The sequence below is a fragment of the Sminthopsis crassicaudata genome, chromosome 6 (assembly GCF_048593235.1).
Source record: "Sminthopsis crassicaudata isolate SCR6 chromosome 6, ASM4859323v1, whole genome shotgun sequence".
Classification (NCBI taxonomy): Eukaryota; Metazoa; Chordata; class Mammalia; order Dasyuromorphia; family Dasyuridae; genus Sminthopsis; species Sminthopsis crassicaudata.
The window spans coordinates 211,069,524-211,092,992 of NC_133622.1; the positions used below are offsets into that span (position 1 = coordinate 211,069,524).

The window sequence follows — 23,469 nt, forward strand, 5'->3', positions numbered from 1 at the left end:
GAGCACAACTCTTTAGAAGAATAGCTCAACTAGGAACCCTCAACTCCATAACTGAAATCTTCCATCTTGGGGCTACCATGGACTGGGGTTACTGAACTTCTGCTAATTAAAGTTCCTCAGTGTAGTTTTTTCTCCTCTGAAAAGAAACTCACACTTCAGTGTTTAGATGATCTTTTTTAAAATTTAAATTCTATAATCTAATCAAAGGACCTTTTCCCCCTGATAAAAGTCTCATGACATAGAACATATTGCTAATTAAGGGGTAGGGGAGGAGTAGAATTCCACACTTTACATATGTTTCACTCAAAATCTCCTAAGTGGTCTTCTTGCCTCCATCAATCCATCACATTACATAGCAAGTTTTTTTTTCTGCTTTTTTAAAATTGTTGTTGAGTTGTCAAGTTCAATGGATAAGGATGTTTTAAAAAAAATTCTTCCAAAGGTATGAGTTGAACTCAATAATTTCTGAGGTTCCTTTGAAATCCAACATCTAAGGGATGGGGAATAAAGAGATGGGAATTCTTAGTGGACTGCAAGCTTAATATGAGCAAAGTTAATGTAGTTGTAATTCATTTTCATAAGCATATCATGAGCAGAATTGTAAAGATGTTATTCCCATGGTACTTTGCTGTGGTCAGAAATCTGAAAATTTGGAATATTGTATTCAATTCTGAGTGTTACAGTTTGGGAAAGACTTAGTTTTAGTCTGTGTGACTGCTTCAATCTGGCCCCATAATTATGCTAACACATGCACTCCTCATAAAGGAACAAGATTTAGGGAGATGGGTTGAATTAGACATTCAGCTTATAGATGCTTTTTGTATCTTGCCTCTCGATCTTTTGCTGAGCTCCACACCAGAATTCTTACTTATGTCAGTCCCAGTCAGAGGTTTCAAACTTGCATGTTTCACTCTGGAGTGAGCTCGGAACCAAATTAAAATATAATTGAAAAGTGTTTTTAAACAATTAAAATTAGGAAGGGATCAAATTCTATTTGAATTTGATACCACTAATCTACACAAACCTAATGCCCCAATGAGGATTGGCCTCTTGGCCTAGGAAGGGATACCCCAAATCCAATTCCCATGATCCTCCTGCTCCCAATTACTAGCCGAACTGGGTGAATTTCACTTGACAAAAGGGATTTAAAGGAGACATATTTGCCTTCAAATATTTGAAGGATGGAAATCTTCTTTTGATTGAACCCAGAGGGCAGAATAGGGATCCATGGGTAGAAGTTAGAGGCAGTTTTTAAATCACTAAAAGGAATTAATTTTTTATTGATAAAGTAGTCAAAAAGTAAAATGTTCTGTCCTATCAGGTGGTGAGTTCCATGTTGTTGGAGATGTTCAAATAGAGACTTATTTGGGATGTTATACAGGGGTTTATACTTCAGGTGTAGATTGGATTGGGATATCTTCAAGCTCTGAGGTCCTATGATTTATGCTTCTAAAAACAGTAAAATATAACTAAATGTTAACATAATTTAACATGTACTGGATTACCTGCCTAGAGGAGTCGGGGCAAGGAGAGGAAATTTGATATACAAAATTGTTTGCAAGAGTTCAGTGTTGAAAAGTTACCCAGGCATATATATTTATAAATAAAGAGCTTTAATTCAAAAAGAGAAAAATAAAATATACTGAAGTATCATATTTCCCAGATAAGTAAAATAAGTACCATCATCTGTGCTCAAAATTAAAGAAAATTTCCCCTGCTCGAGCGCCCTCTGCTGCTTCATTGCTGCAAGAGAATGAAGAATTCACACATTTTTGTGGAGTGAAAAATGCAAAGGTGCCTGTGATTTTTGCATAGGATGTTTCCTCTGTAGCTTTCTAAAAACAATGAAAGAGGAGGGGAGGGGGAATGGAGGGAGGAGGAGAAAGAGGGAGGGAAAAGGAGGGAAGGAGAGGGAGGGAGGGAGAAGGAAGGAAAAGCAGAGGAGGAGAAGGAAGAGGAAGGGGAGAGAGAGAGGAGAGAGATGAGAGAGAGAGAGAGTGCTGAGAGAGAGAAGAGAGAGAGAGAGACGAGAGAGAGAGAGAGAGAGAGAGAGAGAGAGAGAGAAGAGAGAAGAGAGGGAGAGACGATAGAAGAGAGAGGAAAAGAGGGAGAGAGAGGAGAGAGAGAAGAGAGAGATGAGAGAGAGAGAGGAGAGAGAGAAGGAGAGAGAGAGAAGAGAGAGAGAACAGAGAGAGAGAAGGTGAGAGAAAAGGAGAGAGAGAGAGGAGAGAGAGAACAGAGAGAGAGAGAGAAGAGAGAGAGAGAGAAGAGAGAACAGAAGAGAGAGAAGAGAGAGAAGAAAGGAGAGAGGAGAGAGAGGAGAGAGAGAAACAGAGAAGAGAGAGAGAAGAGAAGAGAGAGAAATCAGAGAGAGAGAGAAGAGGAAGAGAGAGAGAGAGAGAGAAGAAGAGAGAGAGAAGAGAGAGAGAGAGAGAGAGAGATGAGGAGAGAGAGAGAGAGAAGAGGAGAGGAGAGAGAGAAGAGAGAGAGACAGAGAGAAGAGAAGAGAGAGAGAAAGGAGAGAGAGAGAGAGAGAGAAACAGAGAGAGAGACAAGAGAGAACAGAGAGAGAGAGAGAGAAGAGAGAGAGAGAGAGAGAGAGAGAGAGAGAGAGAGTAGAGAAGAGAGAAACAGAGAGAGATAGAATGAGAGAGAAGAGAGAGAGAGAAGAAGAAGAGAAAGAGAGAGAGAGAAGAGAGAGAAAGAGAGTGAGAGAGAGGAGAGCGAGAGAGGAGAGAGACAGGCTGAGTCAAAAATAGAATTGTTTCATATTCAAGTTGATTTCAATTTCTTCATGGTTCCTTCCCTTAAAACATTCTGATAACTCTATTTCAGTATAAATGGTTTCCTCTGAAAAACCTGTGACACACAAATGAGAAGACCACATCATCATGACTAGACCTAGGGGTAGAAGAAGGCAAACTGTCCCCTGGCTATCTGCCTACTGGACTTAAGCAATCACAAAGGCCTTTGGAAAAGTACTTTTCCAAGTAAACACACTGTCCCCTGGCTATCTGCCTAAAAGTAAATAAACCAAGCAAGAGACCAAACAACATTCACAACAGGGAAAGTTGGGAAAATATCACAAGCCAAATTTGGGAGGATAAACAGAAAATATCATAAGCCAAGTCTTGAGGCCTAAAGATTAGTATTCTTTACAGACTGGGACCATTAATTATATTTCTTTTATATTCCCTTCGAAGCCTAGCACATTGCTGGAAAGATAATAGTAATTGTAGATAAATATTTGCTGGTTGATTAATTTCATGTATACAGTATAAAAAACAATTTTTTAAACTTTCTTGTTAATATCTGCCTATTAGATTTTATCCCTTGTTTTATACAAAGTAATGAACTGTTGGTTTCTTATTGAACAAGCGCAAAGGGCCGTGTCTTATTCATCTTTGTAGTTGTCTATGCTCTAACACTGGGCATTAGACAAATGCTGGTATATATTATTTCTCTGCTGAAGGAATGGATGGATGACATAATATAAATTATTCTAGTTTTTGTTGAATAAATTTTGCAAGATTAAGTAAACCAACCTGGAAAGGGCAGAATAGAAAAGAAAAATGCTAAATAAGGATAAAGGGAGTAGCAGGTATAATTTTATAGAGTGAGAGATTACATAAGGGAACATGGCTGCCAAGACATAGGAGATCCTTACAAATAAAATTAATTGGATTAATGATAGTTTCCCAAAGACTTTAATAACAGAGTATAAATTCTGGCAGCTTCTTCCATGATGGAAAGGCTTCATCACCATTAGCTACTTGGTGATAAAGTCAGTATCTATGGCAACGCATGAAACAAAAATACAAAACAAGCCTCAGCCTTGTACCATAACTTTCATATCTTTATTGATGATGTGATATGAAAAAGGAACAGAAGGTCCTGAGAAGCCCTTAGTTTTTAGGTTATTTATGGAAGCCCATAAGTAGGAGTTACACAAGAGGAAAATCAGACTAGGTTATAAGAAGTACACAATAAATAGATCATAATATCCTTCTAAGTTGGAAGGCTTTTTTGTTTGTTTGTTTATTTGTTTTTGCTGAGGTAATTGGGATTAAGTGACTTGCCCAAGGTCACTCAGCTAGGAAGTATTAAGTGTCTGAGTCACATTTGAACTCAGGTCCTTCTGAGTTCAGGGCTGGTACTCACTGCGCCATCTAGCTGTCCCATAAATTGGGATTTCCTAACCTTAGCTTCATGAAGTTGTTTTTTTAAAAAATATTTGATTACTCTATTTCAGTTATAATTGGTTTCCTCTGCAAACCTGAGTAATTAATTTCTTCACTAATATTTTTTGAGATAGGGTTCATAGACTACCCCTTTAGACTACCATTAAAGTCTGTAATACACATAAAAGGATTAGAAATCTATCATCTAAAATAAAAGCAAAATTAAACAACTGTAAATGATAGCTAAGAGGAAGACATCTGAAGAGGCTGTATGGCTTCATTAGGAACTTTTCTAATGAACTCAAATTTTAAAAGTAAATGTATATAAGCACTGAGGAAGAATACCAAAGAGAGCAAAAATGTGTAAGGAAAGTGTCTCGGTGACATTTAACTATGGGATTAGCCAGTCCTGTTCACTAGGCAGGAATAGGCACTAGGAAAGTCCTACCTTCATCCTGGTTGTTATGGATGTCATCCATTGCTTGGTCTCAAGAAAAAAAAAAAACAAAACCTTATAGCTAATGAACAGAAATGACAAGATCATTTTACTTTATGTAAAGAAAAGTTTCCCAACAATTAAAGATAATGAAAATAATAACAGCTAATGTATAGAGAATGCTATAAGGTTTGCAGTTGTGTGATTGTTTCAACAACCCTATGAAGGGCAGTTGGATTTAGAAAAGGAAGATTCATCTTCCTGTGCTCAAATCTGGTCTCAGACAAGTGTCTTGCTATTGGCCTCTATTTCCTCATCTATAAATAGGGTCATAAAAAGTCAGACACAACTGAAATGACTAAACAATAACAACATGAGGTAAATTTTTCCTATTCTGCAGAAAAGGAATCAACCTTGAGGTCATGCAAAGCCCTTCTCTCTATTCTTGGGATACCTCAGCCCTTCCTCTTAGCCCAGTTCAACATCTCATCTCTTCAGTAATGCTTTTCTTGGAAGCATTGTTTTAGTCAGCAAGAGTATGCTGATAAAATATTTAACAACCAGCTCTTAAAAAAAAAGAAAAGTAGGAATAAGTTTAACCCTGGGGCAGCTAGGTGGCGCAGTGCATAGAGCACCAGCCCTGAGTTCTGGAGGACCAGAGTTCAAATTTGATCTCAGACACTTAACACTTTCTAGCTGTGTGACCCTGGGCAAGTCACTTAACCCCAGCCTCAGGAAAAAAAAGCTTAATCCGCCTTATTTTCTCCTTCACTTTCTTAAGTGTAGACAACAACCAAAACAATCAATCAGGTCCCTATTTGTAGCTAATAGTATAACCTGAATATGTTACTTTTATTAGAACTCCTACATTTACCGTTTTCCCACAGCATTTAGCACTCGGTTACATACTGTTTAATATAATGTGTTTATTTCCTCCCATTATGTTAGTCTTGAGACATCATAGCAAGTAAGGCTTTTTTAATTCTTACTGATCGGGTGTGTGCGCCTCTGTGTTTGTAGAGACCTGGGGGGAGAGAGAGTGTGCGTGCGTGTGTGTGTGTGTGTGTGTGTGTGTGTGTGTGTGTGTGTGTGTGTGTGTGTGTGTGTATTTGTGTGCCCAGCTACCTGCCCCGGACCTGCACGCTCACTCTGCCCGCACTGTAACTGACGCGGCGCGTCACTGCCAGGGGAGCATCCCTGCTCCGGATGCGGCAGAGCCCCGCCCCCCGTGACGCAGTCCCGGGGAGGCGGTGACCTGAGTCATCCAGCCGGAAGATTCGGAGGCCTGCGGAGCCGGGGTATCAGGTTGGGAGGCAGGCGGGGGGCGGGCGAGCCTGGGCGGCGGGGAGGGGGATGTGGCAGGGCTCGGGGCTGGGGGCGGGCGCGGCCGTGCTGCTGCTGCTGTCAGTTGCGCTGCTCCTGCCTCACCTGCACCTGGAAGGTCCGGAGGAGGGGCCTCCCGGCTCCAGGTACTGCCCCTGCCCAGTCAGTGAGCAGGCCCCTCACGTCGCCCCCACGCGCCGCAGCGTGCCTCCCCTCCCCAGCTGAGGGCGTGGGAGCCTTTCCCTGCTGCGGTGGGCACGCCAGCCCTTAGGGAGCCTAGGAGCCCCGCAGCCCCGCCCTCTCCTCCCGCTCTTTGTTCTTAGTATTTATTGAGACTGGGCTCTGCTCCTCCCCAGGCTCTGGCCTAGGGTCCCATTGAGGTGAGACGTTCAGGTTCCCTTAATCTAGATTAGAAGTGGTTTGTATTTTGGGAGATTAAGTATTCCGAGGGAAGCTGCCCTCAGTAGGCCCCTTCCCTGGGGCTCAGGTGAGTTTGGAAATCTACCTGAGTCATCAGCTTCTCCGCCCTTTTTTCCCCCAGCTCCAGTCCTTACAGCCCTGTAAACCGCTCCCTCCCACCCTAACAAAAAAGGAGTCTGAGTAAAACTCAGGGTCCAGAATGAGGTCACCACAGCCAAGTGGTGAAGCGGTGGCTGGATCTGGAGTCAGGAGGACCTGAGTTCAAATGTAGCCTCAGACACTTATTAGCAAATCACTTAACCCTGTTTACTTCAGTTTGCTCTTCTGGAAAATGAAGTGGAGAAGGAAACTGACAAAACACTAAAGTATCTTTGCTGAGGGAACCCACAAACAAGGGGTTATTAACAACGATAACAGATCGGGTTTGCAAATAAGATGTGGCCTTTCGCCAGCCATAAAAGATTTCTAGTCGGGAGACCTACGTTCAAGGCCCTGCTTTGTGTTCCGCTCTCCCAGGACCACAGCATTTAGGGTTACTAGAAAGTCTAGGCCAGTTGCATCATCTTGCAGATGAAGTAACCAAAGCAGAGCAGCCTATGGGACTTGCCCAGTGTCATTCAGGTAATTGGTTAGTGGGTAGAGCTCAGATTTTAACCTGGGTCCTCCAGCTCCTGATCCAAAGCCTTTGCTTTTTCCCATTTCTTAGCCTTAGGTTAGTGATCTGACCCATTCTCTGAAAAACCAAACAAGCTTTTAACGTTTGATATTTCTCCTGCACACAGCATGGCAGACACGGGAACCTTGTCACAGCTGAGGGAAGACTTCAGGATGCAGAATAAATCTGTGTTCATTCTGGGGGCCTCAGGAGAAACTGGCCAAGTGCTCCTTCGAGAAATTCTGAAAGAGAACCTGTTTTCTAAGGTCACCCTCATTGGGCGCAGGAAAATAGAGTTTGAAGAGGAAGCTTATAAACATGTGGTAATATATAGAGTGTTATGGGTTAGCACAATTGCACAACGCTTAGAAATAACCCTACAGAAACTTTTCCCAATTAATGTATTTTAAAACTAAAGCCATTGGGTTTCTTTGGCAAAGATTGGCCTTTACGGGTATTTCTTTTTCAGCTAGGCCTTCTTTATGCAAATCACTTGATTGGGCAAGCCATGGGTGTATGTGTGTGTGTGTGTCTCTGTATTCATCATGTGTAAAGCACCATAAACACAAGATTTAGGGGATTGAACAGAGGAGTCAAACAGGTCTGGGCCTAGTAATTGATAGAAGCATTGCTTATGAAAGGAACCTCAGTAAAGTACTCATCCTTTTTGTGTCTGGGTTTACTTCTAAAATGGGGGCAATCTAATTTTCCCCATAAACTTACAGGATTGTTAGGAGGATCAGATGCTAGACATGTATGTTAAAATGGTTGGAAAAGCTTAGAGAGGTTAGTTAGACCTTGGGGATTCAAATTGATCAAAAGCAAGCATTTATTAAATCCCTATTATGTGTGAGACTTGTGCAAGACTAGAGGTTCAAAACTAGTTCCTGCCCTCAAGGAGCTTGGGAGAGAGGCAAATATAGAGACACCTTTGTGGGTTGATTGTCTTGTCCATTTGAGATTATTTGTTGGATGCTATTCTGACAACAACCTCTTTTTTTTTTTTTAATTTTATTTATTTATAATTTTTTGACAGTATATATGCATGAGTAATTTTTTTTAAACATTATCCCTTGTATTCATTTTTCCAAATTATCTCCTCCCTCCCTCTACTCCCTCCCCTTGATGATAGGCAATCCCATACATTTTACATGTGTTACAGTATAACCTAGATACAATATATGTGTGTAAATCCCATTTTCTCTGACAACAACCTCTTGACTTCTAGTCTGTGTCCCCAGACGTTGATGTGGTGATGTACATTAGCTATGGAATTATTATTTCACCTATCTAATTGGAGAGAATAGGTTCAAGTCAGCAAGCATTTATTAAGCACCTTTGCATGCTAACCACTGAGCTAAGCTCTGGGATAGAGAATGATAACTGGCTAAATGAAACATTTCCCTTTTCATTATTATAGGGAGCTGTCTCTACCAGATCAGCAGCCCTTCTGTGACTTAATACAAAAATCATTGGAGAGTGGCATAGAAATTTTAATTAGGTACTAATGTTAATTGATAAATAATTTTATACTTTTTTGTGTATGTGAAAATTTAGCTTTCGGCTCTGCAGAAAGAAAATCCTTTAGGTATAGGTGAAGATGAGTTTGTAAATGTAAATGCTTGATTGACTCTTATAGTGTTTTATGTTTCATTCTTTAAGGTTTTTTTTTTTAATACTATATAGTAATTCTTATTTGTGTGCTTATTATTTAGCATCAAGAAGTGGTGGATTTTGAAAAGCTTGATGAATATTCCTCCGCTTTCCAAGGCCATGATGTTGGATTTTGTTGCCTGGGAACTACCAGAAGTAAAGCTGGTGCGGTAAGAAAGGAAATAACCTTCTTGACCTTCATGTTAAAGTAAAATCTCCATGATCTCTTTTCTTCTCATCCTTTCATCTTTCATTCCACCTACTCAGGTATTATTGGCCACAATGAGAAAGATTTTATATGCTCTCCCAAGAGAGAATCATCACTCAAGGTGATATGCTACTCCATTTTATGGAGTAAAAACTCTGGAAAATTCTGAGTATTTCAATTATCCTTGTTTTTTCCCATCTAATTTATAACATTTCTTTCTCCTTCTTTCTTTCTTCACTCCCTTTCTCCTTCCTTTCTTTCCTTTCTCCCTCCTCTTCATTAATTCATTCATATCAGATAGGAAGCTGAACAAAAACTGATTGACAATATAACTATGTCATAATATATGCATTATTTGACACCCATCACCTCCCAACTTGTCATTTAAGAATAGGAATATTGTTTCTCCCCTTTCACTAGTAATTTCAATTAACTTGAGTTTGGCAGCATTTTAGGGTTGTTTTCTTGAACATTGTCTCATTATACATTCTACTTTCCATGTTTATCTATTTATACAAGTCTCCTATTTTTCTGAATTCTTTATGTTATTACACATGATGAAATAATATTTCACTATATTTGTTGTAATAACTGAGTACCAGACTTAGAAAAGTGTTTAAGAAAGTGCTAGGTATTTCCATGATTCTCCTATTTATAAATTGTGCTGAAGTCAGAACCTTGAAGACACAGGGTTACCTGGGGACAGCCATAAAAATGGCATTCTGTCTTTGGCCTGGCACTGAAACTTCTGCTTGCAACTATAACAGAAGGAGCTGCCAGAGAGAATGGGAAAACCCACCATCTGCAGCCCCATATTAGATATTGGGAAATTTAGTTATTCAGGAAAGGAACACTTAATTAATCCCTTACCATCTATGGGATATTGTACTAAGTTCTGGGGTTACAAAGAAAGATAAAAATATGGTCTCTCAAGAGGTTCACATTAAAAGGAAGAAGCAAACATGCAAACTAGTATATGCAAATATATGGTACAAATACAAATATATATATGCAAAGATTTATACAAAGGAAATTTTAGGTAAGCTCAGAGGGAGGGCACTAGTTGTGTGGGACATGGGAAAGCCTCTATCAGAAGGTGAGAGGAGAGCTGGGTCTTCAAGAAAATCTGGAAGACCAAGAGGTAGATATAGTGAGGGAACACATTCCAGGTGTGGGAGGAATCAGTGAAAAGAAATGGAGTTGGGAAACAAATTATCACATATGAGAGCAGCAAGAAAGGCCAATGTTGCTAGTTTGTAGATTTGGAAAGGGTCATATGACTGGAAAGGTAGGAAGGGACCAGGTGACAAAGGCCTTTAAAAGAAAGAGAAGAGATTTTAGATTTGATCGTGTAAGTCAGAGGTGTTAAAACTTTTATCTTTTAGGCCACAAACAAAATTCTGAGTCTAGGCTGAACTTAATTAAAATATAATTGGAAAATGTTTGACAAAATAAATAAAAATACAATACAACACAAATCCTGTTAATGTGTAGTTTTCTAAGGAAATATAATATGAAGGGGATCAGAGCTGTAGTTTGTAGGGAGCCACTGGAGTCTATTGAGTAGGTGAATGACGGGGTCAGATGTATACGTTAGGAAGATTACGCTAGCAACTGAGTATAAAATGGACTGGCATGGGGCAAGACTTGCCAGTAGGCTATTGCTGTAGTCCAAGAATGAAGTGATCAGCACTTTTTCTAGGTTAGCAGGTATGTGAGTGGAGAGAAAGGGATATATAGGAATGATGGAGAAATGACAGGACTTTGGCAATAGATTTGGCAATATACCCAATAGATGGATATAGAGGGGCACAAAGCTGAGTGAGAGAATAATGGGGATATGAATAAGGTGAATTGGCCAATCACAGGTTCTAAAAGCCACATGAGCTCAATGGTCAAATTATATACTGATGGGAAAACCTTGCCACAGTCCTCTGTCAAGTTGATAGGGAGACTTTGCCACAGTCCTTTGGCATGCTGAGGGGACCTTGCCACCATGTTCCTTATAAGGTTCTTAAAGAGCCAACAGCTCATGACCCTCAGATGACAGTGATATTTTCTCCTTACGATTATATGCCATTAGGTCTGATTAATTGGAACTGGCCATTGTTTTTGTCATTTAATTCTATATCTGCCTCCTTCCCTCAGAAAATTTGATTTAGAAGTGTGTTCTTTCTTACTCCTTTCCCTCTCTCTGTTATTCCCTTTCCTTTCTTTCCCCTCTCTTTATCTCTTTCCTCCCTCCCGTTTACACATCAGCAATAAAGCAGCAGAACATCTAGACACGACTTAGCCCCTAGTGATAATTGAACCTTCATTAATGATTCAGCCTCAGATGGTGACTCAGAGTTGTTTAGCATGATTTCCAGTTTTCCATCTTCTCATTACTAATATCTTAACTCAGCTTTTGTTCAGAAAGATACTCTCATATAGTAGCTGCAGTGAGAGACTTGTTTGTTTATTGACACGAGAAGATCATTTAGTATGCTATAGGAGAACTTTACCTTGGGGTCTCTGTCTCATCTGCTAGAGTTAATTTTCTAGCTCCAATTTTTATCTGAAGTATTGTTTATTCCTTTGACAAAATTTCTTTGCAGAGAATGTGTAATGAGTAAGAAAAATGTAATCCCTTTCCTTAAGGCTTATTGTCAAATATAGACAAAGGAGACCCATGTAGAATATACTCCCAAAGTTTTCCTTACCTGTCATGGGTGATCCCAGGTAATTGTCTATTATGGCTCAGATGCTGTTAAATATTTTCCACTTTTCAAAGTAGACATCATTTGGTACATTAGATTTTTAGACTCTGTCTTGGAAAGAAGGGCAGTAGAGAATATGAATCTATTTCCATTACTGCCTGTGTGATGCTGGGCCAGTCTCATAACTTCTCTGGCCCAAATAAATAGATTCTCATGTCCCTCATGACCCTGAGGATGAGTAGAGCAGGCAATGATCAAGAAAATGTTTTTGTCCTTCAAGCTCTTAACTGTAAGGAATAGCATGTCCTTGAAGGAAATATTTGATTGATTGATTGGTTCATTCATTCATTCATCTAAGTTTTCTATTTTTACATGGAATTTTCCACTGTTTCAATGGGACCAAGCTGATTTTGGTGGTGGTTCACTAAATCTAAGACTAATTTTAAGCCTAAAGCCATGAGAAAACAAATCTTGCTACCGATAACTCTAAAGCATTGTCCAGTAGACTTTGCTGTATTCAGATTTTGTAGAAGTATATGGTTCATCAGTGGGGGAAAGATTTTTTTTTTTCTCTTAATCTCATAGCATGGTTTATTTTGTTGTTGTTTCTGTCTTTTATATAATGAAATGAGATTTGCTTTTGCTCATCCAGACATTATTTGTTCTGGCTGTTCTACTTCAAAAAACATGACATGGAAAGGAGAAAATTTTAGTAAGTATAAGTAAGAGAAAATCACATTTTGTTCATTCGTTTTTTAGTCATGTCTGATTCTTCATGATACCATTTGGGGTTTTCTTGGCAAGATAGTGGAGTGGTTTGCTGTTTCCTACTACAGTTCATTTTACGGTTAAGGGAACTGAGGCAAACGGTAAAATGACTTGCTCAGGATCACAGAGCTAGTAAATGAGATGGTACTCCAGACCTTCCTTGCTGTCCTAGAGTCACATTCGTTCTGCTGTTTAGAAAAAAATGGTTTGGGTTTTGATTTAGATTTGCAGCTTAACTTTGCAAGTAACTAGTAATATGACCTTGATCAAAATCCTTACTTATTACACTATCTGTTTCTTGATCTGTAAAATGGAAATAATTCCTTCCTCTCACCACTTGAAGTTGATGTGATTATCATTGTGACTTTGAAAAGTTGCTTTGATTTTCTGGGGGTGTTATGTGTCAAATGAGGAGTTTGAAGAAGAGGGTCTGAAATGACCCTTCCATATGTATATGAAAGAATGTGTCATGCTTTTTAACCCGAAAGTACTGTTGATGAAAGATTTTTAGTATTAATACTAAATATGGAATATTAATATTCATTTTTAATTCAATAAATATTAAGTATTTGCTGTGTTTAGGGGAATATGCAGTATTTAGATGAGGCAAGACACTTGTCTTTGTAGGGCTTACAACCAACTTCTATTTTTTCTTCAGTGGGCATTTGTACAGTTTTAGAAAAAACTGGGATTTTGAAACTTAGAGGTAAGGAGGGAGTTTCTTCTAGATATGGTAGACAGCTTATGTAAAGATGCAGAGATGGCAGAGGAACAGCTACGTGGGAGGAACTGCAAACAGGCCAATTCGACTAGACTGAACAATTATGTGAAGGGTAGTAATATATCATAAGACTGGCAAAGTAGGTTAGAACTGGATTCAGATGAGCATTAAATCCTGAACAGAAGAGTTTGTACTTAACCATAGAAAAGAGGTAAGGGTCACATTGTATCTCTTTTATACTTTATGTTAATTTCCATTAGATTGTGCCTTGCACATAATAGGCATTTACTAGATGCAAGTTGATTGGCTGATTATTGTTTCTTTGCACAAACTCTCTTCTCAATTCCACCTTCAAGAATCCTAGTTTCCTTAAAGGTTCTACTCAGGTGACATTTCTTCTGTGAAATCTTTCCTGAACTTTCTAGATGCTAGCAATTTCTTCCCCTGTCATTATTTTTAAATTACTTTAATGTATAAATTGTACCAGGATTAAATAGAATGTCAGTTTCAGTGGCACACTAAATGAGTTAGGGCAGTGCCATCTTTTTTGTGTCTTTATATTCTTGGCATTTTTAGTTGTATAGAAACTTTATATACAGTAGGTGGTTAATAAAATTGTGTTGAACTGGGAAGGTTGGTGAAATAAAATTCTAGGGAACCAGTAGAGTTTATCACAGTGCCTGGCTAGAACAAAGTAAACACTTAATAAATGATTGTTTCCTTCCTTCTTTTCTATTGATGGAAATGATGCTTTCAAAAAACTCTCTTTACAGATGAAGGAGAAAAATTGTGGCAGCTAGGTGGTACGGGTGAATAGAGTGCCTAGAGTCAGGAAATTTCATCTTCTTGAGTTTAAACCTAATCTCACTAGTATCAATGTGTACTAACCAAATTAGTAGTAAATTTACTAGTTTACTAGTTAATTTACTATGTTTCCAACACTGCCAAGCTATATGCACAAGTCACATGACCTTGTCTGCCTCAGTTTCTTAATGTGTAAAATGAGCTAGAGAAGGAAGGGTCAAATCACTCTGATATTTTTGCCAAGAAACCCTCAAATGAAGCCAATGAAGAGTCAGACATGACTGAAATGACTGAACAACAACAACAAAAAATTGTTGAGGAAGGTAATGTGGAATACAAACCCTCCATTAAAGAGTCAGATATAGATTTGGATATTGGCTCTTCTGTTTGTCTTGTGTGTGACCTCAAGAGAAGGGAGTCACATTATATGATCACTGGCATGCCTTCCAACTCTAAAATCCAAATGGTGCCATAGAAAGAGTGCCTTTATTAGGATTTTTCTTTTAAGTGGGTTTTCATGCAAAGAAGGAAAGAGCAATTGTGGCTGGATTTTGGGTTACGTTAATCCTTTGCTAAATGTGTCCTTGCTTCACTTATTACAGCCTAGAAACTGCTCTTTCCCAAATTGAATAGTTTGTGTTCTTTATTTAAAACAAACAAAAAAGGAATTGGAGTCCTTAATTTTTTTACAGAAGCATCTTGGAGCATTGAGGGCTTGTGGCTTTTGCATGTGTGGGAAGGGGGTAGATGTTTTTAGTAAGGCCCTTTCAAGTGAGTTCCCTTTCTTTGAACAAATAGAATCTTTGCCCTTCCAAAGGGTTGTGGGAGTTTGGCTGAAGCTTGCACACAAAGGCACCTGTGAGGCGTCTCTGGCCTCACATTTAAGTGTGAGTTCTAAGTCTTTGGGAGCTGGCCACATTAAAGAACTCTAGCCAGATTTGGCTCTGAGATTTGTTCTCCAGCTAAAAGGCCATGCATCAGAGTGAGGGAGATGAAATTCAAAAATTGAGTGGGCATGGGGGGGAAAACCCAGCCATGTTTCTAATCTGCTTGGGAGCTCAGTGGATTTGTAGAATTGTTGTGGATTATCAGGCCATTGATTGCTAATAAAACAATATTTAGCTTTGTCTCTGGGACCAGCAATGGAGAAAGGTATGGGCACCTTGTCAAACAGGCCCCATTGAGTGGGGATGATGGGTTAAGTGTGGGGCTCCAGTGGCAGCGTGGGTGCTCGTCCTCCTAGGAACGGTTGTCAGTTGTTAGAGAGACCAGTGAAAGGAAGGACGCCAGCGTCTGATGGCTGGGGTAGCATTGATGTGAGGTAGCAGACTAACCAGATTGAAAGAGTCCCATGGTATTTATGTCACTTTAATTTTCCTCCAACAATCGGAGACGACAGCACTCTATTAACAAGAGGCTGATCCAGAACTAAAGCTAAATAAATTAGGGTCCCCGTTTAATCAAAGTGTCCCTTTACTGGCCTTGGATTAACAGAGACAGCGTCGGTTTAGGGGCTTTTGATTGGCTGAGCCCTTCTCTTTTTGAGAAGTGGATAAAAGACAGGGAGTCTTACCACAGACACCGACAATAATCCTTCCAAATAGTGCCCCTTAAAAAAAAAAAAAAAAAAAGTAGGAATTAATATTTCACCCACCAACTTTGGCACTTTGGTATATAAAATGTCTGCTTCTGAAAATCAGAATTCTGCTACTGGGAGGGAGAATGGGTAAAGAAGAAAAGCAGACGCAAAATGAATCTTTGTTTTACCAAGCAAAAAACCAATGGGAAAAACTTTTAAATTGAAGAAATCCTTTCAATCACCTGAACTTATAACTTAGGTCCCTGCCTAGGAAGTTAGTTGCTTTCTTGATTGATATGAGCTGCCTGGCAGCTCAGGCAGGTTTGTGCAACACTGATTTCCAAAATGAATTTGTGCCTGTCAAAGGTAGGCTAGGGAGTGTTTAAGAATGTACAAATAGCAAAGGATCTACTATAAATAGAAAGTACACATGGATTGAACTGAGTCCTACCAGTCCTGGCTTTCACTGACTAGTTTATATTTTGGGGGAAGTTCTGTTATCTTAGGTAAGTTCTATCCCTAAATCTGGGACTCAGTTTCCTTCTCTGCAAATTTAGAAGATTGAGCTGGATCCCAGCTTCTTAAACTGTGGTTTGTGATGGGATCGTGAAGTTATGATTTATTATCAGTTTGATTTGTATACCTATATATCCAGGGCCATGTAAAAATTTCTTGGCTGAAAAGGGGTCATGAGTTTTAAGTTTCAGAAGCCCTGAATTAAATTATAATATCTAAAGATATTTATATATTTGTATCTCTATTTATAATGATATAATTATAAAAATATATAATTTAAGTTATGTCTTTACAACTAAATTATAATATCTAAAGATATTAATATCTGAAGAAGCTAAAAAGGATTGTAGAGGTTACTTGTATCATGCTTTGTCCTTGTCCCTAGTGCCCCAAACAGTTCAATTTTTGGACTAGATTTATGATTTCATTGGTATAAGGCAATGATTTTCAAAAGTGTGATCCACTGACCTATAAGGTTTCCTAAGATCTTTTTAGGGGATCCACAAGCTCAAAATTATTTTATATCATAATATAATACAAGATGTTATTTGCCAAAACTTTTCCCTTCCCTTTTCTAATAATGTATTCGTATGAAGCTGAGTTTTCTTCATATACTTCAACCAAAATAGCACATCACTACAGATTGAATGCAGATTACATGAGAGTCCAGCCACCTTCTATTAAGTTAGACACTTTAAAAATATGCAGAAATCTGTAAAATAATGCTACTTTTATCTAATTTTTTAAAAATATAATTACTTTTCACCATGCAAGTTATGTTACTGTATAATGAGTTTATTATTGTACACAAAGTAATATGTTTAAATGTATTCATTTTCATTTGTAATATAATAAGTATAAATAGGTATCATCAATATAAAAAAGTTTTTTTCAGGTCTTCAGTGATTTTCAAAAGTATAACGTGGTCCTGAGAACAAAGAGTTTTGAAAACTGCTAATGTAAGGAACTCTCAGATCAGAAAATTCTTTCTTCCAAGACAAGTCAGTACCTTCTTTGCAATTTAGAGAGTTGCCTCAGTCAGCAAGTGGTTAAGTCATTTGCCCAGAGTCTTGTAGTCAATATATGTCAGAGAATGGACTTAATAGGTAGGAAAACCTATTGAGCCTTCCTGTTACCTCCTGCTATGGAACAGGTCTATAATAAGCATTGAGTAAATGTTTGTTATTGAATTAATCTAATCCAACTCATTTACTTTACAGAAGAGGAAAAGGAGAATCAGGTTGTGTAAATGATCTTTCATTTCATAGGCAGTAAATGGGAAAGCCTGAGGTTTGAATGACAGGCCTGCCATTATAAAGGGCATGAACACTTAAACTTAATTTTTGGTTAAAAGTTTTATCTGCTTTAAAGCAAAAAGGTTGAATTTCAAATAATGTATTAGTAACTTGTTCATCATTAAAAAAAAATAAAATTGATATCTCCCCACTGAATGATTCCAAATCATTGTAATACCTGAGTTTGAATAACTTAAGAGGGTACATGAAAATTGACATTTGTGCTTTAATTTTGGCTGTCTCTTATTTATAGGATACCAGGCTTTTGTGATAACACTCATTATAAAGAACCAAGGGCCATCCAGTTACTTTTCTGCCTAATTTTTTTTAATTGTCTTTTGGTTGGGACCCTGGTAATGAAGTTATATTACATTGGTTGGTGAGATTTTATTTATTGCCACTTGAGACTTGAAGGCTTTGATGAAGTAATCCCAAGATTCCTTCTGCCTTGAATCTTTGATTCTTTGATCTTCATTCCCCATTTGAGTTTAGCTAGTCAGCTGTCTCAGTCTACTTCAGATTTTTTTTTTCTGAAGGTTGTTACAATGGTGGTCTTCAATATGTATCAAGACCATACCATTCTGGTTACTTTGCCCTGGGTCACATCAGAGGCTTCCAGATAGCTGAATCTTCTATCTGGGTTATATTTCTTTTAATTGCTTCCCATATGTTGTGGTTTGTAAAATTCTCATTCTAGTTTCCTGTCCCTGGGCAAGCTCTTTTTGTTAATGTTCTTTAGAATCTGGTGCTTATAATCGAAAGTATTCTGTATGTGGTCTCTGTAGCGCACAGTGAGATTGTTAGAGTATATAGTTTTGGTCCATCAAATCAGCCAAATTTATTAAGTACTGCTATGTGTCAGGCACTGTTCTAAGCACTAGAGATACAAAGAAAAGTTCATACACATACACACACACACAAACTAGGTGGAGTTTTAAAGTCTTAAAAAAAAAAATTACATGTAGCCGTGTACAAATAAGATATATTCAAGGTAAAGTAGAGATGATTTCCAAGGGAAGCCAATGACATTGAGGACTAGGAAGGGGATCATATAGAGAGCTGAAGGAAGGAGCAGAGAGAGTAAAAAGAGAATTTCAGACAGGGATGACCACCATTTAATATTGCTTCAGGTGATGGATGCTATTTGTGGAGAACAGGGAAAAAAAAAAAAAACGGATCATGTCCTTGGACCACTGTCTGGGAAAAGGAATATAAATTGTAAGAAGACTATAAAGAATTTACCATTAACACACAGCATGAACTGAGAGAGATTAACAAAATACAACATAGATGTAGGTGGTAGAAAAAAAATGATAAAAACTGAAGATGTGGAAAGTTTCCTAAGCTTTAGTTACTTTTCCTAGGCCTCTTGGGTTTTTGTGTATCATTTTTCTTTGGTTTTTCCCTTGCAGCTGTTCTTTTTTCTCCTTTCTACTCAAGTTGGCTCTCTGTCTTGCTGTCTGTTCTTGGATCCTTTCTTCCTTTGAATTTCAGCACTGCCTTTGGACATAGCTTGGGTGCAAGCCAGAAACAAAGACTAATCTTTAAGATGAACCAAGGGACACGATCCTAGCTCACAGCCACTTGGAAATCATCCTCACATCTTTTATTCCTTCCTCAGGATGGATTTGTTCGTGTTGACCGGGATTATGTGTTAAAGTCTGCAGAGCTGGCAAAAGCTGGAGGTTGCAAACATTTCAACTTACTTTCATCTAAAGGAGCTGATAAATCAAGCAGCTTTTTGTATTTACAAGTTAAGGTTTGTAGACTTCAATATAAACAGTTAAGAGATCTGGCTGTTCTAAATGATGATTGATGAGTTCATCTAGTTAACGTGAATTATGATGACCTTGAATTTTTATACTTATGAAAAGCATTTTACTATGGGAAAAAGGTGCTTTTAGCTTTGAAAATAATTTCAGGGTTACCTTACATTAGAAAATGTCTCTCCATACTGACCTCTAGTGTTTATTTTGATTAATCATTGAGAATTCTTGTCTATTCTTAAGATTGCATTAACTTTTCTAGTAATTTCATCACACCATTAACAAATGGTAAACTTGTGATCAAATAAGATCTCTCATTTTCAAATAAACTGCTCCTGTCTTCCCCATACTATACTGAGGAATGGTACAGTGGGTGTGCGAATGGAAGAACTGACCTGTTGAAATGGGCCCTTTGAGAGCCACTGATCTGGAATATTAGTTTGAAACTAGAGAGACATATTTAATTGTATTATTGTGCAATCTTATTGTTTTTTTTAACTTCCTCAGTGATTTCCTGATGGCAGGGAGCTCCTCTCCAAGAACTTTTCCTTCTAATGCGGATCAGAACTTTCTTTGTAAATTATAGTCTTACGCCTGGCCTAATGGCACACTTATCTAGCATCATACATGGCCCAGAGATTATAAGGGGCAGAACTTGCACATAGAGCTTCCTGATTTTGAACTCAACTCTCTATCTACTACATCACACTGCCTCAATGTGACATTAACCTATAACTACTCACCTCCCTGCTACCTTTTACATGAAGTCTTTCCCAATTCCTCTTAATTCCAGTGCTTTCTCTTAGTTAATTATTTCCTATATATCCTGGACACACATACAAACACACATATGTTTTTATGTGTGTGGTGTATATTTGTTTATATGTTGTCTACCCACATTGTATTATAAGCTCCTTGAGGGCAGGGAGCCTGTTTTTTGCCTCTTCCTATATCTGCAGTGCTTAGCATAATGCCTGGCACATAATAGGCATATTAAGAAATGTTTCTTGATAGATCAAAAGTTTATAAGAGAATCTCAGAATTGGAAGGAGCCCTCAAAGGAAATCTTGTCTAACTCTCTAGAATTGAACTTTTAATAGGTCAATTAATCTCTTTGACCTTCCATTTTAACGATTGTACATATATAACCTATGTCATATTGCTTGCTGTCTTGGGGAAAGGAGAAGGAAAGGAGGAAGGAGAAAGAAAATTTTGGAACTCAAAATCTTATAAAAAATGACTGTTGAAAACTATCTTTACATATAATTGAAAAAAAAAATACCATTAAGTGAAAACAAAATAAATATAGAAAATAGACTCAATTTAAGATGAGCTTCCATTTTGTCATTAGAGATTTGGATGGCATGGTCTTTTCCAGATTTAAAATTCTCTTTTATATATTTATGAATCTCATCAAAATCTAATTTATACCAGTGTTCCTCCATGACATAGAGAAAGGTTTATGTACCTGATATCAGTGGGGCCAAAGTTCTGGTAGGACCTCTCTCTGTGATTTACCAGGTTGACTTTGTTTTGAGTCTAAACTACTGATTTTGAGTCATACTCGCTGTAGACTGTTCTTCTCATCCAAGAACTTGATTAAGTGAGGAGAGACTCAGCAGCAGCAGGTCATGAATTTCTCAAGTCATTTACTAAGGCACGGAGAGGTTGTAATCTGTGTTGGTGGATGATGTGCCCACACTGCTGTAATCATGAATCCTTGAAATATGGAAGGAAATGAATCATAGGTGATAATTCAGACTTTGGGGGACTGGGTACTCTGCAGAGAGTGAAGTCATTCTATCTTGAGCTTGTCAGAGAAGAGCAGGGAAATCTGAGTTGGTTTTGATTAAATATTGATGATTTATTTTTTTTAGGGTGAAGTAGAAGCCAAAGTTGAAGAATTCAACTTTGATCGGTACACAATTTTTAGGCCTGCGTAAGTTTTACAGTGCTCTATATACTTGTCTTCAGAATTAAATTAGGCTCTGAAAAAAATTGATATTACCTTGGATATTTTAATTTTAAGTCAAAAACAGCAACTAATTTTACATTTTAGTAAAATTTAGTAAATTTAGTAAAATAGCAAATTTACATTGACTATTTTCTTATACTGAGTAATGGGGAGCTAAAGAATGTCTTCAAGTCATGGATAAAGCCAAGGGGAGAAAAGGGTCATTTTGATGGTGTCAGAAATCTGGGATTGGATGTTTTATCTCACTTAAAAGATTGTGTTTTTCAATGCTTGTTCGTCCAGGCATTCCCCTGGTTTTTATTCTCAACTGTCTGGTCAAGAAATAGAAAACAGACTATGACCCCAGATGGCTAAGACAGTCTATTCCTTTAACCCTTTACAGCAGGGATTGTGTGTACATGCGTGCATGCATATGTGTCTGTGTGTGGTCCTTTTGGTAGTCTGCTAAAATCTATGGATTCCTTTAAATAATATTTTAAAATGCATAAAATAAAATACATGGGATTATTTTAAGGGAAATGAATTCAATTTATACAGTTATCATGATGTTAAAAAAAAAAAAAAGGTTCACACTCCTCAGGTTAAAGACCATGATTTAAAGAGAACAAAGTTAAGGAGAACTACTCCTTCCTTTCTTTCTATCTCTGTGCATGATAGTATTAGTTTGTCTTGCTGGAGTCCCACCCTTTGCTCTCATGAGAAATAGGAGTAAAGTTCTTTTAAGGTAGATAGGAAATATTTGTTGGGCATTATTAACTATCTCCTTAATTTTTCCCCCCCTTAAGCATGAGATGAAATCTTGTATCCAAATTCTGTCTCATTTTATATTTTATCATAAAGTCATTGTTTTTCTTGTATATTTTAGAGTTCTATTATGTAACAGAAAAGAGTCCCGCCCAACTGAGTGGTTGGCCAGAAAATTCTTGAGCTCACTACCAACCTCTTGGTCCAAAGATCATTCCGTACCTATTACAACTGTTGTCAGAGCAATGCTTAATAACCTAGTAATGCCAAGTGACAAGAAGATGGAGTTGCTGGACAACCAGACTATTCATAACCTTGGGAAAGCTGAAGACGTTGACAAGCCATGACCACAGTGGGGAAAACTTTTGCCTTTTCTTCTTAAATGCCTTTGATTCTCATGTAATAACCAGATTGACATTGTCATTACAAATATAAAACTTTATGGTTTACATATGTAACATGATATATAAAAACATAATAATTGAAGGCTCTTGGTGGAATAGTTGATAGAATACTGGATTTGGAGGCCAGAAAACATGAGTTCAATAGAAACCAGCTAGGTTATTCTGGGGAAAATCACTTAAATACCTCTCAGGCCTGGATTCTTCATCTGTAATGATTATTATAAATTTTTATTATAAAAACTAATAAGATTGATATAAAAATCAAATGAGATAATATATATGAGAAAAATATTTATGTATGAAGTTCTTTGCAAATCTGAAAACACTAGTTACTTATTAGCTGTATTATTTGCCTGAAAAAAATTACTTTATTTCAATAGTTTCCAACTTTCTTTTTTAAGGCAATCAGGCATAAGTGACTTGATCAGAGTAGCTGCCAAGTATCTGACTAAGGTCCACCTGACTCCAGGGCTGGTGCTGTGTCTAATTGTATCACTTAGTTGCCCCTCAACATTTTTTGGAAGCAATCAGTTACCCAACTTTTTTAAATGTCATATTTCATGGATGTAACCACCCATATATTATTTGTGGCATCTGCTATTGAGAAAATATCTAATTAAAAAACTGCTATGAATTCAGTGATACTTCTAAATGATTTTATATTTATATAGTTTTCTTTTAAAATAGCAATTTATATGTATGTGAAATATTTGATCTATGAAAGGTGTAGCTTTGCATATTAATTCACTTACCCTATTCGATGACTCTGGGGTCATTTGGAAGCCTGAGGTTGAGAATCAGTGATCTAGTTAAAGTTTTGTGGTTTTCTCCTCAATCTATTAGAATCCCAAATAGTTCTATTACTTGTGAGTTCTGGTCCATTTTCCTAATATGCTATAGGTCCTACTCATCCTATGCAAAGTACTTAAAACATTGTTTAAAAAAAAAAAAGAAAAGAAAAAAGAAGTTTTTGGGCTTTTTTCTCAAAGAACAGAAGCATGTTATAGTACATATTATATAGATTCTTCCATATTGTATGTACATGGTGGTTTAAATGTGTCCTGTGCCTTTACTAATGCTTTATAATGTATAATAAAAAGGGAATTTCTCTAATAATATTGTGGTTCTTGAATTAAGTAGCTCATAATTCTTGTTAACTTTTGTGTATCCTGGCCCGCATTGGAAGAATGGGTATGTATCATTTCTCAGAACAACATTTTAATAATATTCATTAAATAAAAGACAGAGAAATACAAAGGAAATCAATTAGGTTGGAATGTAATAATCAAAATGGCTACAAAACAAGTTCATGCATTCCATGT

At 37.5% G+C, this 23,469-nt stretch overlaps 1 protein-coding gene across 4 annotated transcripts; it reads left to right on the forward strand.

Annotated features, from left to right (window-relative positions):
* The first annotated feature begins 5,817 nt into the window (after positions 1-5,817).
* Positions 5,818-23,260, forward strand: HTATIP2 (HIV-1 Tat interactive protein 2). 4 transcript variants are annotated; one of them, XM_074275597.1, is made up of 6 exons: positions 5,818-5,922; positions 7,143-7,338; positions 8,731-8,838; positions 18,880-19,017; positions 20,902-20,963; positions 21,865-23,260. In XM_074275597.1, exons 2-6 carry the CDS (start codon positions 7,144-7,146, stop codon positions 22,088-22,090), a joined length of 729 nt encoding a protein of 242 aa, XP_074131698.1. In that variant the 5' UTR covers positions 5,818-5,922; position 7,143; the 3' UTR covers positions 22,091-23,260. The 4 variants fall into 4 exon arrangements, with proteins under 4 accessions (XP_074131698.1, XP_074131699.1, XP_074131697.1 ...); XM_074275598.1 differs by having other exon boundaries at positions 5,849-5,915; XM_074275596.1 differs by lacking the exon at positions 5,818-5,922 and adding an exon at positions 5,971-6,086.
* The last annotated feature ends 209 nt before the right edge of the window (positions 23,261-23,469 follow it).